Genomic DNA, 19,913 nt, shown 5'->3' with positions numbered 1-19,913 from the left:
CTAAGTTTCGAAAATTATTAATTTTACATGTTTCTAAGAAAATATTCATTTTTTATTTAAATATTAAACGACAAAGAGTTAAACGAAATCTTGTTAAAATTTAAACACCAATGGATATGCCATAAGATCATTAAACAAAAAAAAAAAATAAAACCATTGTGCTTAAAATGGCTTAAAAGATACGTTGTTGTACTATATATACTGTAACGAAACTCATAAATAATTATAATTAAAAAACAGTTTGATTTAAACGAATAAATATAATTTATTTAATTGAATTATTATATTATAGTTTTCGTATAATTTTTACCCCGTGGTTTATAGTACATTATAATGGATTGAATAATATTATAGCTAATTACCAATGATAGAATAATTTACAAAAGATGACGTCTGATATTTTGACTTTTCAGTTTACGTTTAGCTACAGTTTATAAACTTTTCAATTTTTGAAAGATCTCGTCTCAAGGGGATTAAGCTATACGATCAATGTTAATGTATTTATTTGGGTTGGTTTTGCTTTTATTATATTCATTTAAGAAGTTTACTGACCACTTTGTAAAATTGCTACAGTATTTTTTGATGACTATTGGAATTTATTGACGTATACAGGCCAATTTACCAAGCATTCTCACGCCCATGTTTTCCTTTAATAATGAACTTATTCTAATTCTAAGTCTTCCATCTCATTCCTTTAACTTTCTTTGAAAGATTTACCATAACAACCATGCGAAATATGAAACCTTACTTAACCCATTCCTAGTATCCTCTTCAGCTACATAAAATGTTCACCACAACACGCCTACCTGTTGTCCTTTCTTAACTTTTCAAACATTCCCTTCCTTATTTGACTTATTTTCCTTTCCAATATAATGGCATTATTTTCCATATTTTATTTTTCTTCGAATACCTATATATTTTTCGTTCTATAATTTGTTTATGATTTTCGTTTTACGGATTAATTTTATGTTCACCAAAATTTGCAAAATTGTCAAAATTAATACATTTTTTTATAAATGTAGTAACATTGTTGCTTTTATTTTTTTAGTTTTTGTTATAAATAGTGGTTTTTTTTTTTTGTTCTTCACTTTATAGTTAAATAATTGGTTATATCCATGATTTACCATATTAAATTTTTCATTAAATTTTTTCTTAAAATGCTCAGAATGGACTTATAATATTTCTACGTATGAATTATTTTAAAATATTATGTTAAAAATAAAATATTCTCATAATATTTTTTCACATTATATAATATAATATATACATTAATAATTCTTCGTATGTTAATATATTAGTTTACAAAATTCAAAAGCTAGGACATAGGTACCTAACAACAAATATTGAATTAAAGATCTGATATTACCTATATATATATATATATATATATATATATAATAATAGTTGAAAAAATAGAACTTTCACAATAAACTTTATTTCCTTTTTTTTTTAATATAAAATGCTATCAAAATGTTATTTTATTTTATCAAAATATTTTCAGTTTCACCAACGTTGGTGGTACCAAATCAATTAGTTGGTGCTCCATTGGGCACTGATGTCACCATCGACTGTCGAATTGAAGCATATCCTCGACCAATAAGCTTTTGGTCGTTTCAAGATTCCAGAAATATGATATTTTCTGGGTCAAAGTATCATTTGGTAACCAATGAAGATGGATACAAAGTACACATGAAACTAACTATACGATCTCTAAGTCTAGAAGATTATGGAAGTTATAGATGTGTCACAAAAAATTCGTTGGGTGAAGCAGAAGGATCTATGCGAATTTATGGTAAGAAATACTTTTACACTACTAGCATTATATTAATAATGACTGTATATTTTTTAAATGTATTTATTGTTTTATACATTTAAAAAATATATCAGAACAGAAAAATGATCACTTTTAATATATTTGTACACTTAATATTTTGTTTTAATTGTATGACAGTTGTTATAGTAAAACAGATTATTATATTGTATATGTTAGTTTCTTTAACAATAAATAAATGAATTATTTTTTTATTTTTTGAAAATAATAATTTCTAGATAAATCAATTAAAATATTAAAAAATCACGATTTATAATATTCGTAAATAATTTAATTTAAAATATTAATATTGTAAATTTGTAACTAATATTATGTCAAAATATTATTTAACCCTTTCACTGCTATGGATGCACATATGCGTCCTATGTAAACGACTTTGGTATGCTATGGACGCACATACGCGTCCTATCATTTTAAAAATCAACAAAAGCTGTTATCAATAGTGTAATAATATCATTAAATGGTTAATAATTAGACGAACCCAAATAGACAATAAAAAAAAATATATGATAATTATTTAAAAATGTATAAGCAAAAAAATGTATTTGATTTTCCAGGGTTCCCAAATTGTCACTATTTGATTAACTGAAATAATAGTTCATTATCGACTATTTGGGAACTAATAACTAGCTTAATTAACAAATATCTGCTAAAATAGTCACTAGAATTGTTTTTTTTTTTTATTATTCGATAGTTATTATTTGAACTATAACAATATTTAAAACAATACGAAAAAAAAATGTTAAAAAATAATTCAGCAGGGAAAGGGTTAACCTAACCTAATCTAATTATTTTAATCGAACCTTCGAGAATGGAAATATTATCATTATTCTATGTAATGGTTTTCCATATACATGTTTTACGCCGATGAACTATAACTATAGTATAGATACTGGAAATACTAAACCTATCTACTAAAATAATTGTATTGTACAAACGATATTTGATTAATTTCATATGTAGTTTATAATTGTTTTTTTCATTGATCAATATAATTTTAAATATCCAATATTTTTCTGTCATCTCTGTTCGATTAATCATTAAATTAAATTAATGTGTTTTTAGGCAAAATAAAAAAATGTAGGTAAGTTAATTAATGTGATCGTCGTAGTAAGCAATAATTATTTATTCATTCATATTCCAAATTGACCCGCCGTGAGTTTATTATTTTACTAATAAGTCGTTGTGAGTAATTTACTTTATTTAGTGCATTTTGTTACCTTTAATGTACATGCTATGCTATTTTTTAAAACTATTTAGAACAGTCAATTATTATTTGTCGAATTTATAGCTTTTTTTAAAGTCCATAACCGGTCAAAAAGACCGTGTGCGACTATACTTAGTATCAATTTTATTACGTATTGTTTTCGTCGGCATATAATTTTAAATGGAAAAACCAACAAAAACAATATATCCAGTCACTTACCTCTTATTTCTTCGAAGTTTGCAATATTTTCAGAACAATATCAAAACTGTATTGTATTTAAACATATTCTTTCAATCAAATTATTTTTAATTTATTTTCACTTTAATCTTAAGTATAATAGTACCAGTAATACCAATTTTTATTGTAAAATACAATAAATAAATAAAGTATGATTTTTGTAAATCATTAATAAATGCATTTATATGTAAAATGTTAAAAAGTATATGATATATAAGGAAACGGTCAAAAACACCGTGGTCGCACACACACGTGATACAAACAATGATGCGACTCAAGGCGGGTTAAACTTAAGTACTATGACACTTATAACTACCTATTCATACATCATAAGATCAAATTAAACAATTTGGAGTACAATCGATTCCATTACGTTTACGTTTAGGTAAAAAAGTTTACACTTTTTATAAAATCGTGTCATATACTATCGACATAGCTTAAGCAGAACGTGAATGCCCTACTGGGAATCATTGATTACCATACGATTAACCAAATAATATACACCTACATAAATATTATCAACTATTTGGCATCGTTTGACTGTGTGAAACTAGATTTACGGTATTCGGTGTAATTGCAAATTTGTTACAAATTCATCGTAGTTAACGATTTCATTTTGTATTTTTATTTTGAAAAAAGCAAAAGGTATTAGTGCACATAAAATAAAATTAAAAGTTAAAGTCCATTAAAGTATTTGAACTTTGTAATTCACACCTACGCATATGCCATAAATATATTAATATTTTATTTAGATATAATAGTAAGAATAATTATTCTTTGATTATAATTAGCTACACGGGATGATAAAATATTATAAAGCTTTAAAATATATCATATAAATGTAATACATATACCTAGTATGCTGGGTTACAAGAAAAAAAAAATAATTTAATGGATCACTAGAATTTAACGGACCAATCATGAGTCACTAAACCCCATGTTTAAGCGAGTATTTACCTAACCTAACCAATCATTACCTATGATATTAACCTAACCTATTGATTCATAAAATGTTTTATTATTGTTTATACGAATACGAACAGGAATAAATGCATTTGTTTTGATTTTAACATAATACACGGATACATAACATAAAAATGCACTAGAATTTGTATACACACTGTATAATACAAAATAACCTACAGAAACCGAAAATAAAATAAAATGTTATAAAACATATACACGATGTTTTTGAAGTGATGTAAAAACACAGTAAGATTCACATTCGTATTCTACAAAGAGCATATCAATTTTTAAACTTTCTATATTAGTTTTAAACTATATAAGAACCATTTATATATTATATAAATATGGTATGTAAGAATCTATAACATAAGTTATAAATTAGTATTTTATGTGTATATGCATTCAAATTACTGTATCCGAAGAATTTCAAACATAGACTTGGGTTTAAATCGAAAAATATAAATTTCATATTAAAATCTATTATTGCTATGAGTGAATTCAAAACGTCTAGTTGTTTAAAATACGAACTTCAATATCTTAAGAGTAATATGTTACGGATTATCAATATTAAAATAAGGTGTCTATAAAAAAAATTACCAAATCAGGAGTGTTGCAAAACGTTTTACAATAAATGTAAAAATAACTGTTTAATAATCATTGGTGTAGTATATAATAGTTATATTGTGAAACTTAAGAAAATAATAAATAAAAACTTGCAGAAATCCAAAACATACTTCAAAATTTAAAATTAATTTGTACACAGTTTAATTGATTTGGAAAATAAAAAATAAAATATAAAAGCCAAACACCAATACAATTCTTAGAAGTTTTTGTTTGAATAAATTGTTTTTATATTGATAAAACCAAAGTAAAAAGTAAACACAAAATTCATTGAAAGTTTTAATACTTAAATAGATTACAAACTTTTTGTGAAAATATTTCAATATAATATTATTTTTGATAATTGTGTAAATAGAAAATAAATACGTTTTTATGAATTAATTTAAAACATTAATAAATTAAATATTTTTTCATGTGTCGTCTAAATAAATTATGCATTTACCTTTTATTTATCTTTTTGATAATATTTTATTATTAATAGTAGTGTGCTAATTTTAATTCGTATATTATATAAATGATTTTTTATAATTATAAAGCAAATTATATTTATTTTATTCTATTGTATACTTCTAAAAATATAAGATTTGTTTATACATACCTATGTCCTATATGTATATTATAATAACTTGCTCTCTTATTGTCATAATTAAAATTTAATGAATTATAATTAATATTTTTGATCAAAGTTTCAGAAGACTTGTTCTTTGTATTAAAACTTTTGATATTGAGTTTAAAAATGGTGATATTAATTTTATTGTTGGCAATTAAATGAACATCAATATTACCTACTTCTTAGATGAATAATTTAATGAAGAAATTTGACGATCTTCGTAAACTTTATTGACGTAGTTTAAATTTATTTTATTTTTCTTAATACCGTTTTTTTTTTTATTAAATTTAAGGTAAACTATTGGTTTTTATTGGTATATTTGTGAACTGAATATGGTTATTTCTTAATTTATTTTTATTTATTATAAGTTCATAATTTTCTGATTGACAAATCCTTGAGTATAGCTAATTATGAATAGTAGACATACAGCAGTGATAGTTCATATTATTTTTTTTAATGACTATAATATGTTTTGGTCTCTTTTAGTTGGTTATGGAGTATAAAAAAACAATTACATAATTTAATATAAAAATATTGTTAAATTTATTGCACTTTAATTATGTTTATATCCATTAATAATTATTGATATATATTTATACATTATATAAGTACTTAGTTTTGTAAAATAATTTTACCTTCTATTGGGACCATTGACCGCTAATAAATTTTTACAGTATAAATATTTCAGATATTATGATAATTTTTTCGCAATTGAGTCGTATTGAATTATTTAGTTGTGAATAAAATCTAAATATATATAAATATTATATTTAATGTGTACTGACTTATTATAACGATTAACTTTTTTCCAATATTTTTAATTTTAGATTTCAATAGTTAATAACATAAATATATAATTACAATAGTAATTTATTATATTAGTTTAAACGTTACGTATATGTAATAATTAAACCAATTTATTAGTAAAATCGAATCTCATTACTTCATTAGACGATTAATTAAAAATGCTACAGAATAATACAAAATATAAATTCTCCAAATTAGTACTGATTCTGCAAAACTAATGATCTAATTGGATAAATATTAATTAATTAATTTTATATATATATATATATATACATAATAATAAATATAATGTCATACAAGCACTTGTGTTAATTATTGAGAAATGCCAAAAAAAAAGATCCCTTTACTATTTAGTCTTCGTCGATAGTTATCGGGTAGTGTATTTATTGATAGTTTAGTGACTAGGGGTTAGTGTGTGATTGAAGTTTACTGTTAAATCTAGATTAATAAATAAAGTTCGGATTTTAAGATCTTTGTAAAGTATATTGTTTGTTATGTAGCTTAGGGTATGTGGAAAACATTTGTATTAAACTTATTTGAGGCTTTTTATATAAAAATACCAAGGACATTAAGGGTTAAGACGTATAATGTTCAGATGAGAAGGCTAGTAGGTTGGGTTAGGAGATAGGAATATTTTTGTGTTGGAGCTTTCTATTGAGATTGGGAGGGTTCCAACCCTTATATCTGTTAAAAAGTATCCTCAAAAAGAGTGCTTCACGTTTCTCTTGAGTTGATGTTTTTTCGGTAACGTTGGAATTACTTAGGGACCGTGCATCTCTGTAGTTTGCCGGATAAGCGTTACCACATAGTGCACATTTCGCAGGTATGTGTTCTTGGACCTAGAGCATAAGTTGGAGCTATATTTTTCACAACCTTATGTATATGTCGGTTGGTAGTTGCAGTATAGCTTGGCATGACTATATTGTTGTTAACGGCGGTGTTGAACTAAAATACACGTGATGTTTAAGACTTCTATTTTTACTTTAGTGAAACAAATAGTTTTTAGTTTAAAGATGTTTTAATTGTTTGGTTAGAGGGGGACTCTTTAGTTTATGTTTTCAGTATGTTAGTGAAATTTTTTTCACCAGGAAATCTTAAATATCTTTTTTGATGTAGTCATTTGGGATTGAATTATGTAGGTTTCTAATAACGACATTATATGATTGTTCGTTATGAGTCTGGTACATTTGATAATTGAGGTTATTTTTATTTAACAGATTTATTACGGCACCATAAGAGTTGGCAAGATAGTTTTTGGTATTTCTAATTTTATATTTGCATAGGAAACTCAATTTTTTTGCTATTTGTCTAGAGTTTTCACATACATCGACGTAGTTATTTTAAGATATTATGGACATGATGGTGGCAAATATGGTTCCTTAAATTTGATGTTATTTTCAATGTCCATAATATTATCATCCGTGAGAGGAGCAATTGAGAAATATCGATTAGAAAAAAAGAAATATTTTGATTCGTTTTTAGTTTTTTTTTTTTTTTTTTGTAAGGGTGATATAATATTATTAGATATGACCTAATGCATTTGTTTGAGTCCACGTTTTTTCAATCAAATTTATTATCTTAACAGTCAGTTGCAGTTGATAATTCCGCCACATATTTAATTGGTTTCGTGATGGCTAGCAGTGATAAAGTTTTATTTTTTTTTTTATTTTTTTATTGATCGTAATGACTCATTGTTAGTGTTCGTGGTGTAGTAGTTGATACAATGAATTTTTGACCGCCGGTTTCGAGGCGTTGGTGACGATCGTCGTGTAAAGTTAAAAGTTTTTTATATACACTAAGTTACATGGAAGATTTATACAAAGTTATACATTGTTCGTGTAGATTAAATTAGTAGTTGGTAGAGAAATTGAATGTATCTTAATAACAATATTTAATACATTTTAACTGTCACGATAAGCGTGGATCGACAATGCACATGTGCATCGAACCGCTGTCTCTACATTCTCATATGAATTCTATAAGAAATTACGGACAACATAATATTGTGCTTTGTCAATACAATTTAAACTTTTCTATAAATTTATGCACCTGTTATACTCTTTACATTATATTGAACCATTTTAGATATTTCTGGTTTTATATACCACATTTATATGATATATAATATATAATATTGTATAATATGTGTGGTTAATGGTTATTGCTACATATTAAAATAAACAGTAGATTTCAATAAATTATTTAGTTTCAAAAAAAACTACAATATACTTCTTTTTAAATATCACAATTTACATAATTTATTGTTTATTTAATAATTTAAAAATTGTTCTCGTTTTTAGTACTAAAAAATGTATAGTAATATTTAATATTGTATATTTTTTTATTTTCAGAAATTCCAAGACCATTTCAAAATCCAAAAAGTACGTCAGGATTACTGAACGGAGTAGCACATATCGGTAAGATATTTTATTAAAATAATTTATTTTAATTTATTTATACTCGATTAAAATGTTTATTAAGGGTATTCCATAATTAAATATTATAAGACTTAAAGAATTTTGGAAAAAATGTTATGAAAAAAAAATAAACTAACATTTTGTTAGTGACAATTATACTAACTATTTTGATGAATTCTGAATCAGGTTCTATAAACGATTTTAAATACAGGGAATACAAGTACTGTTAACCACTTAACTCACAAATTTGAATGGCCAAAATTGTAAATTGTGTTATTATGTGTCCAATAAGTGTAGTCATTACAATACTTCCATTTAACCGTATATCGGAGAATCGCATTAATTGTACGGGTAATGTAATGGCTTAATGGAACTCACCCTAAAATAGTCTATTACAATAATATGAGTTAAGAGATTTGATGGGCGTTATCCTTTGCTCTGGAGGATTATATTGACTTAAAACAATTCAATTAAACCGTTTGGTTTGATTAATCGTTTAGTTTTGTAAATAGTAAAATTGATGTAGGTACTATTTTTTTCTTATTTCTATAAACTATCGTAATATAATGTACTATAAATTAATTCAATAAACTTTAACCAACCTTGCTGATTATGAATAAAACATTTCCAAAAAGATACAGATACTGGATTTGAGCACTGATTCTAAGCTCAACTCAATCCCCACTATGCTTGGTTTAATATCTTCGTATATTATTTACTTAACTGTTTCTTTTAATGCACTTGTTTTTATGGTTTTGCACATAAGCATTCGACCAATAAAAAAAATATGGTTTGTTGCCCAAAAAAATATTTACAAAAGAATATAATAACTATATAAAATCAAACCAACAGCATTGTGTATGACCGATCCGATTGTAATATTACGAATTAAACATACACTATTATTATGAACTTTGTCTTGACTCTAGTTCAATGTTAAGAAAACAATACCGGAAATATTTTAATTTGTATTAAATATTTTAATGTTGTTGATAAAGATTAAAAAAATTATTTTATTTTATCGACAATAATAGGAAATAGCTTTTTTCGTATTTAATAGTTTTAAAATTTAACGGTTTTGAAAACATAATCAATAATATTTATAAAAAGCAACAATATTAATTATCGTATAATTTATTGGATGGAATATTTTTAATGTGATTACTGTGATTACTTCAAAAATATTCAGTATAATACCACCATTTTTTTTTAAATACCAAGTGGAGTGGGAAGATTATTGGTCTTACAATGACGCGAGTGCCACTTTTTGATTTTTTTTTTTTTATGTTTGGACTCTGGAATGTAACGAAATTCTTCAACAACACCTGATTTTGACAAAATTGTTTTTTTAATTACAATTTTCAAAGAAATAATTTCAATGACTCGATGAAATTCCAACCAAATATTATTTAATGCTAATATTTTCAAGATATTAAATAGTTTTCAAAATATCTCAGTTCTATTTGGTATTTTAACTTTTTTGCTTATTCGAGTTATTTATTTTTATTTTAGTTCAATTTATCTTTTTATAATAAAAATAACAATTATATAATAATTGTTCACACAAAAATAATAATATCAATAATAATTTAATATACTTATCAAATTCTGATAAAATTGTTTAAAATGGTGAAATAAGCAAACAATGAATTTTGTAGATGAAATGTATAAAATGTTCAATGTTAATAGCCGAAGCATGAAAAGTTTTTAGAATATTTTGCGTACATATTTTTAATTATATTTTATTGTTTGATTTTAAAACAATTTTTTAAAAATATTTTAAAAGGGTATTTATGAGTTATTTGTATTTTACACGTATATTACGTATAATAAACGTATTTTAGCATAATGTATATAATATATTATTAAGTACTAACAATTTTCGGACAAACGTTATACTAACTTAACACAAAAAGTATTTCTTTGAAAAGCAAATAAACCATAATTTTTTCTGTCTGATATGCGTGTTTTTCTAAAGAGATAGAATCAAGTAAAGTTTTATTTTGAATTTACAGCCTCAATAATAGCAGCAGAGTACCGTGTAAAATTTAAATGTGTTTTATACTCATATGTGTAAAGTATGAATAACATCTCACTGTTATTCGAAACAAGAGTCGCGTGTATTATGTTCAGCCCAATGTAATAGAATGTTGACATTTCCATACATAAAATACCTTTTATAAATTGATGGATCACAAATTTGTGTGAAATTATATAGGCTAAAAAAAATAATAGTTAAAAAAAAGGTAGGTAATTTAAAAAAAAAGGCCATTTTAAACACATACTAATGGATTAATCAATAAATTAATTTCGACGAAAGGTAAATCGTGACTGATTTCATCAATGTATCTATATTTCTTATAATAATAAATTATATACCTCCGTTGATCGAAAAATGTAAAAAAAAATTATACTAACAAAATACTTTTACAATTTTTCAAATACCTATCGCAATTTTTAAAACAATTTAAATGAGACTTAATACATAATAATTTTTTTAATAACGACTATTGTGTTAAAAATTCGTATTTAAATAAATAATTTGATCTCCATATACTTCACTTGATAAAAAATGAAAAAAATGAACACAAATATTATTGTTGTGATAATTTAAAATAAAATATTTTCTTCTGATTTCTATAGAAAATAATTTAAAACTATGTGACGTCCAACGCGAATCACAACACACACACACACACATATACTCATTATCCATATAAGGACTAATTACAGGTATATTGTGAGCGCGGTGTGCGATAAGGCGACTTATCACATGGACCTCGAGTCTCCGCCGATCAACGACCTCACCGCCTGGGTAAACATCGTACCCACACACCATTCCTAGTACCCATGGGTTAGGTGTAAAGGTCTCCCCGCACAGACGATCACCAATTAATTACCTAATTAGGTCACTGGAACGTATCGGCCACGTAACATCAATATCACTATTATTATAATTAATTATCCGCACGTATGTGACCCCCTCTTCGCCTGTCGTCTGTTCGTGCCAATCACATGTCATGGTATGGTCCGACAACGCAAAGGCACGGCACTCAATTTTCTCCTGCCCTAACAAGATGAGCTACTGTGAGTAGAATTCGTTTTGCTGGTGCGCCGAGGGGCGACACATCCTCACACTCCGTATTGGTATTGGTAATGTTCATGGTTAATACCGTCATTTTTTTTTTAATATACAATAATATATCACTGTGGCCGGTACTTTGGTATCTACTTGGCTACAATAGGTATCGCCATAGTATTGTGTTAAATAATATCAATAATACGTTTTCTTGAGATATGATAAGTAAACAGTATAATATACGATCGATTCCTTCAAAGAAAAATTGGTGGGAAATAATTTTTTTTTCCTGAATTCGAAGAACAAACTTTAAAACGGAATAAATTACCCGGCGACTGATATCGTAACGAAAGAAACAAAGAGAAAAATTCCTTTTAGTTGTGCATTTCGATATGAATACACAGCACAGTAAACACCCATTATACGGAGTAATTCACCAAACATGCTCATCTCTCTTTTTTGCTTCAATGATGAATTCATTAAAATTCTAACTTTTTATAAATTTAAGTAGGTACTCTAAAAATTACAGATTTGGATTATATAGATTTTTCTCGTATCAATTAAGAAGTGTTCTATAACGGTACAGACTTTGCGGTTTTTTTTTTCAAATGAGGAAAAACCTTTATTAGGTACTGTAAATATTTGACCTGGTATTTTTTTAAAAAAAAATTCATGTATCTAAATCCAAAATCTAACGGATGGTTTCATTAAAATTTTCTAAAAATAATAGTCTTTAAAAATAGTTTTACAAAAACAAAATATATGTAATATAGAATCTAGTATTTATTATACGAAACATTTCTATAAATTTTAATACGCAAGTAGATTAATTACTAATATATTAAAATCATCATGGACCTCATATATCTTCTAAAACGTTTATCATATTATTATGAATCTACCTATACAAAGTTAAATATTATGTAACCAGAAAATTACCCGATTGAATTTCCTTTTAGACACATCGAATATTTAAAAATATTATTGTGGTCAAATAGTGATTCTTATACAAAAAGAAGAATTCTGCATCACCACAAAGTACTCTTTTAATGATATTTACATAAAATCTAAGTTTATAAGTAAATACGGTTTATGAGTTTACTTAATAAATAAATAAAATAGAATTTGAATAAATTCATTATTAAAGGAAAAAAATAGAGATAAATGCTTGATGAATTGCCCTAAATAAAACAACTCGTACATGAGTTATTACTAAATAATACGTGTACTTACATTCGTGTTATTACGTTACAAGTGCGTTTCTGAAAAATACTAGAGATTTGTACGTCGACGATCTATAGTTAAAGTTATTTCTCGGTCCATGGCGGGACAGACGTAAGCAATAATTTAATTTTTCGTCCAGCCATCATGAGATGTACATTCTTACTTTGTAGTATAAAGGTTTAGTACGGTAATTTTGCGTCAACACCATTTTCCGCTCCGGAAAAATTACAACAGCGCGACAACTTAGGCTGACAGCCGTTCTATCGCTCACCCAATCCATCCGCCCATAGCAAACGACTTGATTTAGTTTTTGTCACCAGCCATATGGGGAAAAGTAAAAAAAAACAAACCACTGACGACCGTATATATTTTTGTTTTATATTATGGTATAACGCGAGATGCACCACCACGCTTGTTCTTATCCATAAATCATGTTTTTATTGATATTATTTTTTATTTCAACCTATCTTTAACAATTATCAATTTCTTAAAATACAACACTGATTGATTTATTTGTCTGTTTTACTTTTACTTCTATGACTTAAAATATGATCAATCATTAAATAGGCTAGGTTCTTGTAAAAAATGATTGATCCATTATTACTATACGACGTGTACGCATGAAAACAAAACTGCGAATAATTTTCGAGCTTTAAGAGGACGCATTGTCCACATGTGTTTGTATTTTACAATTGCCACGTTACAATAAGGCACAGCATATCAAATTTCCGTTAATTTTGTTTTGTTTTTTTTTTCAATTATTAGTTAATAAAAGTAGAAGATACTGTCTTGAGTATCCCATAAGTTTCAAAAAATGTTTTGATTTTTAAGTGATTCTCTTAATTATCTTTATACCTAAAGTGTAGAATAGATAAATTCACCCTTGAGTTGAAATTAATGACATTTAATAGATTTTTTGGTGAAAAACCAATACCGTAAAAAGTGTTTTGTGATGTTATTAATTTATTATGTACATAAAATGTTTCGAAAAAATTTGGAATATTTTAACAATACGCATCAAGTATAACTCAATATTTAAAAAGCAAATTTTAATTTTAATGTACTTCCATTGAAACTAGTTATTAACATTTTGCCATGTATCAAGCACATATCAACTACCTACGTAAAAGGTCGTAATTTTTTTTTTTTTGGGAGGGGGAGAGAGAAAAGAATATATTTTGCTTTTTTAAAGAGAAATGGTCAATAATGGATTCTTTATGGTTATTAACAAACCAATTAAAACGATGAGCCTCATATATTTAAAAGTTTATCACTAAATTCCTGTGCTATAATCATTGATCCATTCTATCAATTACTTATTTATTATCTATGTTCTAAAATAATATGATCTCTATTATAAACGGTTAAACAGAAAAAACACATACCTTTTTCCATAGGTAAAATGTTGACTTGTATTATTATAATAATATTTAACCTGTTTGTTTTGTTCATGTTTCGTTAACATGTTATCTCTCGCGAAAAATTAGCTGTTTTGACTTACGAGATAACACCGACGATTTGCTTCGATATTTACCATACCATTACCTAGACAAAGGCTGCTAATACACACGCGTGTGTAGCGTCGATTTAAAAGAGAACTAAAAAATAATATGCATATACCATAAACTCGAAAATGTGACTAACCACAAGGACTTGTGTGGATATATCGCGTGGCATATATTATGCATATGCTATGACGCGAATAGCGCAACACTGATTTGTATAAGTCATGTTTGTTAGTCGCTTTCGAAGACTACCACTATATGACATTTTGGCTACATATTTTACACAGATACACGTTTTGCGAAGTGCTCAATGTCGAACGTGCCGATATATTATTATTATTATTATTATTATTACGCGAGTGAAATGTGTATACAATATTTACTGCAAACGTCGGTGCAATGCGTCTGACTGTGTGATATTTCCGGCAAAGGGCAGAAGATTGCGCTTTATCGTGACACTCATACGCAACAGTCAATATAGAGATAGGTCCGACGATATATTTTAATAGACCGGTGCGATATAGGAATTTGTGTGCACGTGTGAGTAGTGAGTGAAGAGTACAGTGCGATCGATAGTTACGGATAATATAGTGCCCTGTGATATTAAACACTATACTTTATCGTGTGATGATAATAATAATAATAATAATAATCACATACACTTACCGTATGGTTTTAGTGTCGGCGACGAATAAAACCATTGTACGCAATTGCGCATCGAGACGATTACATGATATTATCATTAAAGCGAGTAACTGTACGGCCGTTCCCCACCGCACGCAACAGTGAAAAATGGTTTTTCGTTAGAGTGTTTTTTAACTTGATTCTCGTTAAAAGCTGCTGTTATAGCATATATACTTACAGACGTTAAACTACACTAACCCTTTTAACGTGAGGACATTAAGGATCGCATAAAAAATCTACTACTTACATACTTTGCGCTGTCCTCTGCATTGTAGAAAACACACGATGGGTGTGTGACATTGTGCTAGCCAGTAAATAATCCAACGTATCTATTCCTCTGCAGTCGCAACTCAATTCGTTTGATTTACTTAATTAACATATTTATTAGAAATGCGTAGGTTAAAATGCGTTATTATGTTTTTTCGATTCATCGAAAATTCGCTTTATTCGTTATAGTGTTATATTGTTTATTTATTATAGATTTTTTCGTACGGTTTACCTAACACAATCCTATGAAAAATAATCCGATAACATATAGATTCTTCATTATGCATTGAATAAGCCGTACTCTGAACCTTCGTCAGCCTTATAATAATACAATATAATTATTCGATCTGATTTTTAAAGAAGTCGTTGTTCCACAATATTACATTATGTGCTCAAAGGGTTCACATAAAAACAAATTTAATATTGAGATAATAATAAATTAAAATATAATGTACAAATATTCAAGAGTATTTTATGTTTTAGTTTTACGGTGGAACGATTAAATAGTTTTAAATAGACCTGCGTGTAAGCTTAACAGATTTCTATTTTGGTTAATATCGTGTAAATAAATGATTAACTTACTAATGTTTGCGTAGTTCTGAATTTAAATGATTTGAACAATTTTTTTCATTTTTTTTTTTTTTTTTTTTTATTAACGCGTGAATATTATATTACGTTGTACAAACATTATAACAAATGAACAGGTTGATATTAACAAAATAAGATAGGTGGGTTTGTAGGTACATTATTTTACATCAGTTAGAAAAAAACCGATTAATCGTAATTAAACTTGTAACCGAGAATCATAAACTAATATATTTAAATCAACGATCTGTACGATTAATAATAATCATTACCGGCTATTAGCGGGGAAAAAACATATAAGTATATACAAACATATTTTGTAATCGTATTCTTGCGGGAGAACATTAGCAAAACAAATTCTTCTTTTCCGGTTCGTTTGCAGACCATTAAGGCCCATCACTGCAAAAACAACGAGGACCATTTATATCCTCCTCCGCCCGTTATTAATTTTTTCACCGGTCTCTGCCCGCCGACAATCTGAGGTCGGCGTTAATTCCGACGTCGTTGTTTTGGTTTTCTTAATGGTACTGTAGTTACCAGAGAGGAGTCCCGATAAAACGACTCCCTAATTTAACGATTCGCACCCGCCAAATGTGCTTTGACGCTCAACCGACCCATTGTAATCGGTACACCATCCCACCTGAGTTTTGCTCTTTTAAAGCTTACATGCCCCGTGCCGGATCCAAAGGAATCGAATTCTGAACTTAACAAAGTGATAATAACATGACATCATATAATATTTCACTCTTAATAATAGAAAATTGTATAATTTGATGGTTTTATTCTCTCGTTTCGGGGTCACCCATCAATCGCTGCAAACACCTTTTTCGATATTATATTTTTAATTTTTTTTTCTGCTTACAAATGTATATTTTTTTAACGAGCGGCCAAGGTTCTCTAACATTTATAAGACAGGTTACAGAGTCCGAGTCGATAATGAAGGAAAAAGTTGCGAGACAAATAACACCGAGATTTAATGGTATTTAGACTCAGAGGCAGAAACAATTTATTTTCGAAGAGTTCAGGTTGCATATAAATACTCAAGTATCTTTGTACTTAAACGTCAAATATCTATGTTTTTTATACACATGATTATAATATACGTAATATGCCTACTTTTTTTTATACTTAGACAAACATTTTCAAGTGATACATATCAAATAAAGACCAACTTTAAATACGTTATGAAAAAAAAAAATTAAAAAACTTTAAACTTACCCAATAACCAACCATCTAGAAAAAGAAGTTCATTGAAAAAAATCTTCATTCATAAAAAAAAGCTTTTAAGCTTCACGCCAATACTGTATTTTCATACACACAATATATATATATATATATATATGACGTGTGTACTCGATGTATAGAGTGATCCGTGATGCCCTTTTTAAAAAAAAAAAAAGAACGAAACTGTATATCTGTAAGTACAATTCTATCATAAAGGCTGTGCTAAAAATTCATGATAAGTTGTTAATTATAAAATGTCATCAGTTGCTATTAAATATTAAAAAAATATTAAAATTAAATATTGTTCTTGATAATAATCGTATGATTCAGAATACAATAAAAAAATGTTGATCTATGAGTAGTAAATATGAAAAAATAAAAATGTTATAGAATCAAAAATACTTAAATATTTTTATAAATGTATAATGATAAAATAGCCGAAATTTCAATATTGAGGTCCATCAACGAAATCACGTGTATTCACTATACAAATAAGTCAAATTTCACAATACTCACGATGTGATATAAGTATTACCGTACATACCATAACACATAATACCTATAATATTAGTAATTCAAATCTAAATTATTTGTAACGAGAAGTCTTAAATAGGTACGGTATTTACTATATAATAGACATATGGTATGTGCGTAGAAAATTATGATTAATGAATTGAATAAATATTAAATATTTATAACACAAATAATTTATTTTAAATGAAAATTAAATTAATAATAGCTAAATACATACCAATGATTATATTTTAATACCCCTAGAAATGGTTGTAAAAACCAAAATATCATTCAATCCGCATAACATTTAAATAATTTAATACTTACAAAATAGGCACTTTATTTTTTTTACTTGTGTATTCAAATTAATATTATTCAGAATAAAAATCAGATTATTAATCAAATATTATATTTACACATCATACCAAGTGGACTAAAAGTCAATTTTATTAAATCATAACAATTCAATACACTTACCGTTATTCTAAGTATCTCTATCTATAATATTATTGTTGACATAGTTACTGTGATGGGAAATATTATTAAAATCGATTATAAATAATAAGCGATAGTGATATATTTTTAATTAAAACGAATATAAACGATATAGATACGCATATAATACTTAAAAATCAGAAATCTAAAAAACGTAACTTTAACCTCGAATATTCGAATTTTTTTTTTTTAAGTTTTATTTACAAAGTTTCCCTGACATAGTTATTTAAACTTATTGTTATTACAAAATGGATATTTTTAACTTTTGGAAAACAGTTAACAATACGGAACATATAAAATTATAAATAAATACAAGATGACAATGTTACAATATTTAAATCAGTATTAAAAATCGATTAAAATAAAAAATAATAAATTACGGTTTGATATTTACAAATTAATAATATAATTAGGTTATAATAGAAGATCGTACAGTCGTTTACGGTTGAGACGGCGTAAAGTTAGTAGGTCGCTTATTAGTTTGTAAAATGTCGCACTACTGGCAAAATTAATGTGGTTGAAAATATTGATTGTTGATTTTTTTTTATGTATTCTGATATTGTTTGTAGCTAGAATTCGCTGTGAAGTGCAGCATTACGAACCAACAGCGGGGAATTTGATATTGTCCTAAAAATTTTCGATTGGAAAATTTGTCTTTGCTGATATTTGATTATTGTATTTTTAAACATTTATTTTTTTTCTAAACGTAATAATTATTGCACATGTGCATTTGGTACTATGCAATGTACATGCTTACACGTGAAACAATCAAGATTTATTTCTGAATTTTAATATAATAATATTTTTGGTGATATGAAGTTTAAGAAAAATATGCAATAATTAATATTTAGCATTTTATTATGTAATTATGTTGTTTATAAATACTTACATATAATATATATAAATATATATAGTAGGTTCGGTGTCCAGTTTTGTATTTAATTGCTAGATTCTTAAAATAAATAACAATTTTAAAACTAGTGTTAAATGATTATAAAAATCAATAGATATAAATGAAACATTACGGGTACTATATAACATATTCTACATCAAAGTTTACGTAATTTAAAATAAATAAATAAGACAAGTTTCAAATGTTAAAATTGTAGGTACATTATCAGACACTGGGTGATAAGTACTTGACTTGCTTTGCTTACCCCGGAACGGTATAGTAATGTATTACTATTATAATTTGTAAAGCAATGATAAATGTTCTCACCAAATGGCTCACAAGCTCACTAAAAACTCTGCTAGGTAAGATTACTCTCAAAATTATTTGATTCGTTGCCGGAAGCATTTTCTCACGCTAGAAAATCAAAACGATTTACTTTTAAAAGTGGATTTCTTATCAATGCAACTGAATTGAATTACAATACTTGGAGCACAGAAAAATTACCAAAGAAAATTATTTTTATTTTTATGAAAATTATGGTAATGCACTACTCGCTTTAATCTTAATCCAAAAAAATTATAGTTATTTAAAGTATTAGTCGGTCGCTTACGGGTCTAGTAATCTTGATTGCCGATATCAATATTACAGGAATATTCCCTATTTTATGTAGCTTACATTGGACATTTCGTAGAATAAAATTATCGGGGAACGTCGTTCGGTATATTGGAACGCCTTATTCTTGCACACAG

At 26.6% G+C, this 19,913-nt stretch overlaps 1 protein-coding gene across 1 annotated transcript in view; it reads left to right on the top strand.

The window, feature by feature from the left end:
• LOC113553628 (lachesin-like) overlaps positions 1–19,913 on the top strand; it is a 116,120-nt gene that overhangs the window by 69,417 nt on the left and 26,790 nt on the right. Inside the window, exons 6-7 of the mRNA XM_026957053.1 lie at positions 1,502–1,792; positions 8,631–8,696. Coding sequence (XP_026812854.1) covers positions 1,502–1,792; positions 8,631–8,696 — 357 coding nt within the window. The remainder of the gene's footprint in view (positions 1–1,501; positions 1,793–8,630; positions 8,697–19,913) is intronic.

The sequence above is a fragment of the Rhopalosiphum maidis genome, chromosome 2 (assembly GCF_003676215.2).
Source record: "Rhopalosiphum maidis isolate BTI-1 chromosome 2, ASM367621v3, whole genome shotgun sequence".
Lineage (NCBI taxonomy): Eukaryota > Metazoa > Arthropoda > Insecta > Hemiptera > Aphididae > Rhopalosiphum > Rhopalosiphum maidis.
Note: the sequence above shows the minus strand (reverse complement) of the source record. Positions and strands in the feature narration are given on the sequence as shown.